We start from the raw sequence: 4,150 nt of genomic DNA on the forward strand, positions 1-4,150 counted from the left end.
AAATCAGATCATGCAGCTATCAACGCTGAGGGTGGGTGATGCTCAATCCCAGCTGCTGCAAGGGACAAACACCTTTGCATTGAATGTTGGCAGGGATCCTTGACCATTCAATTATATGATTCAACTTAACCATCATTAGTATATGACCCACTCATATTGAACGCAAGTAATTTCAATCGTTTTGATGTGATTTAGATTACTCAAACTTTAGCATCAGTGACAACATGAGATAACTTCTCAAATCTAATCATGTGATAGCTAAACTACCGAGTACATCATCAGGATACTATGCATCAACTGCTGTTCACTAATTGCAACTGTTGTTCACTAATTGTGCCTTGATGCAGTCATGCAAGAAGCAGTGCTTCTACTAGGAGTCAAGCCTATATTAATTAGTTCCATCGGTTCTCCCCGACCAAAAACACTTTTTGATCATTCTGCTCAGCCAAAGTCTTTGGAATAGACAGGATCGAGCCCGATTCCTACCTAAACCAACATATACCTGCCTTCTTGTTCGCATCAATTCTGGATCTGAAAACCTTGTGATTCATCGAGTGTATGTTTGGTTAAATGAATATTGGAGGAAATGAAGGAGACTAAACAGGAACAAGAGGGATCCGCCGAAGAAGACCCTTCCCTTTGTTCGGAAGAACAGGAAGATCCGGAAAAAATAGATGAAACGAAAGAGATCCGAGTGAATGGAAAGGAAAAAACAAGGGAGGAATTCCACTTTCACTTTAAAGAGATCTGCTATAAAGATAGCCCAGTTTACGAAGATTCTTATCTTGATACCTATCAAGATAATTGGGAATTGGGAAGACTTGAAGAAGAGAAAAATGAAAAGACCTATTTCCTTCATTTGATAGACCTCTAATTCAAAACATTTGGTGCAAACAGTTAATTGATGTTTATAGCTCCAAGGCATCACATCTGATAGTATCTTCTCTGTACGTATGTTCCTAAGGTGTTCTGGAGAGATTTTATTGCTTCATTCCATTGGTTTTTGCTTATAGATACCCAATATGTTTCTGTTTCTGAGGAATTATACTTTCATACGGTTCATACGGTTCATAGATGTTTACAGTTCTGTGGCATTACATCCATTAGTATCTTCTCCATCATACACATGTTATTACCCATTAAAATGCCTAAGGTTTTCAGGAGAGAATTTAATGCTTTGTGCAGTTGGTTCTTGCTTATAGATACTCTGATACGCTTCTTTATCCAAGGAATTATACTTTATACATTTCATACACGATATTCCTTTTTTTACAGCATCAAGATAGTCTATGGACTTTCTGAAGCCCCTAACCACCACTTTCTTTCTCCCTCTCTCTCTCTCTCTCTCTCCAGTCTAATAATATGTGCAGCCAATATTCATGTTATTCAGTTTGGCTTACCATCGTACATAAATATTCTCCGTACTTTCATAGAATGTAGCAGAGGAGAAATCGTACAGCCCTCAAACATGCTTCAACAAGCAAACATGGTCACGGTACTTTCCATGTCTATATAGTGCTCTTGAAGTCTTTAATGACAGAATTCTGCTCAGAGGCACCTTAACTCCCCAATATTGTAAGTGCCTACTTGTCAAAATAGGAATTCTCCACTTTTTTGCAGTGCTCCTTTAGAGTGCATGATCTGTGTAACAAAACATAGAAATAGAATGTGTCAAGAAAAGGATTAATGAATAAAATACTTAACAATGCCTAAATCTAGTATTGACTTGTAATACAAGACCTGGGCTCATCATCAGATTATTGAGTTTGAAAATTTTGAAAGGCTGTACGTCCAAGACCGAGGATCTTTGTGCTAAAGTAATGGGGTCTCAGTGGGATTGGGAGAGGGGAGGAATTCGCATTTGACCAACTTACTTTTGAGATTTGGAACATTCAGGGCCTTGATAAGCAGATGCATTAGATCGACCTGAGCTCGAAGGGAGACGACATAGTCTAGGGTTTCCTGCAACAAAGTGGAGTCGTCCAAGTGCTCGCCTCCTGGCACGAGGCGTTTGAGCACTTTGGTCCTTGTAACAACAGCTCCATCGTGAGCACTTGCTGCGTCAACACCTCGCAATCGACGTGCACCCTTGTTATTTATTCTTGAGTCCACCTTGAAGCTTCTTTGCAAGATCTTCTTAGCTCTAAGCATCTTCCATGAGAGGCGTGGCTTGGTTAGCCTCTCATATTCACTCCCCAGGATGCTCCTTAGTAGGGTCTTGTTCTTACTTTTCTTTGACAGGTTCATGATAAGGGCATGGCTCCACTGCGCACCATCTTTAGCAAATGCCATGGCAACGTCAGCCGTGAGCTTGATGGCTCTCTTCCTCTGCAGGAAGCTCATGCTCTTGGATGCAACTCCACCATGTTGGAGCCCCAACAACATGTGTTCCAGGAAGATTTGCGTGAATGAGTTAGAGGCATGCATGGTTCCTGAATGGATAAAAGAAGCGAGGAAAGAAACAAACGATAGATGTTATGGTCGCTTATAGAGGGAGGAAAGAAACAAACGATACTAGCAGCTTAGGAGGATTTCTGAAGTTGGTTCTCCTTGAAGACATGGTATGTCACCTTATACCATCTCTCTCTGTCTCTCTCTCTCTCTCTTTCCCCCTGTTGGATTATTTGCTAAGGTTAATTGCTATGATATATATAGACTGCACAACGGGGGTGGGAGACTGAGAGGCAGCTGCAGTATATTGTGACAAGAACTTCCTACACTGACCTGTTGGATTAAAGTGAGGTTGTACGTAATGGGTGGTGCTCAAGCATTGGACGCCTTTTGATTCAGTAGGACCTCATTGAGAGATGCATGCCGGCTAGTCCCTGTGAGAGAGGGTTTGGGCTTCTTGTCACATAAACTTGTGGATATACTGAGGCCATGAGATCATGTTATTGGAGGGTGGTAGGAAGTGTTCTTAGTGCTACGAATGTATGGGGTAGCAAGGAAAAGAAACCAGCGGAAAAGAGAGTTGAAGCTTCAAGGAAAAGGTTGAACTCACAGGAAGGGATGTGCAGAAAGGCAATATATAGGGTGATAGGCCCCTGTGCCAAGAGACATACCACATGCATGCACATGGTGCCTTTGCCCCACCTCCCCAAGCCACACCAAAAAAAAAAAAAAAGAACAACATTCTACTGTAAATATACTTGAGTGCACAAGCCTTAACTTAAGCTAGGATGAGATAGAGAGTTGTAAGAAGAAATAAACGCGTGTAATAGAAGTAAAATGATGTTTACTTGAAAAATGGTTGTGGGAAAAGCGTGTTAGCTGGATCCGGAAAACATGGATGGGTGTGGGTGATCTTTTCTCCTTCCCTCTTCAGCTTAGAGGATAGATTTTATAATGTTTTTTTGTTTTTTGTTTTTTTTGGTATCACTGTGGGTACGTACGCTTATAGTAGCTGAAATTTCAAAATGGAAGAAGATTAACTATCGTTGCTTTCTTTTATTCCATCCAAACCTATGGTGGAAATTGGTCTTTACTCTAGTGCGCGCTTGGTCCATCCTTTTCAATCCTTGTTGCCATCTTACGACACGGATCACTACTGTTATCATATTGTCCTCGTTTCTGTTTCCTGGTTATTCTGCCTCCTTTTTTCCTTAATTTTCCTCCCTTTTTCCCGATGTTCTTCCTTCCCCGCTTTTTCTTTTATGTATATCATCATCAATTTCTTATCTTTATGGTCCCTCTATCACCAAGACTCATTATCCCATAAAATTCACAATTTTTCTTTCTATTGAGATAATGTGCATAAGTATGTACATATATATTTTAATGAAGAATTATTCAAATCATCAAGCAGGATTCGGACCTATAATCAGTTAGTTAACAGCCAACTACTCTATCATTGAGTACAAAAGGAAATGGATTAATAAAATATTCCTATGAAAAGAATTCCAATGCTTCTACCCCATCTGTCTGAATGATTGGTTTCAACTTAGGGGAAAGAGTTGTTGATAAGCAGAAAATCATCCATTCTAGTTCTATATTTGTTTAAATGAAATGTTTAGCTAATTTCATGCATCTAACCAAAAAAATCCTTTCTTCCATTGCCCTTTTTTTTTTTATCAATTTCTTTTTATTATGTAAATTATATTTTTATTTTTTTAATAGATTTTGGTAGTCTTTTGGTGGCATATTTCGATCC

The 4,150-nt window shown here is 39.5% G+C and overlaps 1 protein-coding gene across 2 annotated transcripts; it reads right to left on the reverse strand.

Annotated features, from left to right (window-relative positions):
- Positions 1 to 1,219: 1,219 nt before the first annotated feature.
- Positions 1,220 to 2,866, reverse strand: LOC103699556 (transcription factor IBH1-like 1). 2 transcript variants are annotated; one of them, XM_026801920.4, is made up of 3 exons: positions 2,725 to 2,866; positions 1,875 to 2,432; positions 1,220 to 1,641 (listed from the first exon to the last, which is right to left on the reverse strand). In XM_026801920.4, exons 2-3 carry the CDS (start codon positions 2,425 to 2,427, stop codon positions 1,628 to 1,630), a joined length of 567 nt encoding a protein of 188 aa, XP_026657721.4. In that variant the 5' UTR covers positions 2,428 to 2,432; positions 2,725 to 2,866; the 3' UTR covers positions 1,220 to 1,627. The 2 variants fall into 2 exon arrangements, with proteins under 2 accessions (XP_026657721.4, XP_089785213.1); XM_089929087.1 differs by lacking the exon at positions 2,725 to 2,866 and adding an exon at positions 2,571 to 2,623.
- Between the last annotated feature and the right edge of the window lie 1,284 nt (positions 2,867 to 4,150).

The sequence above is a fragment of the Phoenix dactylifera genome, chromosome 2 (genome assembly GCF_051530095.1).
Source record: "Phoenix dactylifera cultivar Ajwa chromosome 2, Ajwa_hap1_PhDact_Kaust_v1.1, whole genome shotgun sequence".
Taxonomy (NCBI): domain Eukaryota; kingdom Viridiplantae; phylum Streptophyta; class Magnoliopsida; order Arecales; family Arecaceae; genus Phoenix; species Phoenix dactylifera.

What these genes read in the sequence shown, in the direction of transcription:
- LOC103699556 (XM_026801920.4), bottom strand. Translation starts at nt 2,427, where the DNA reads ATGCATGCCTCTAACTCATTCACGCAAATCTTCCTGGAACACATGTTG.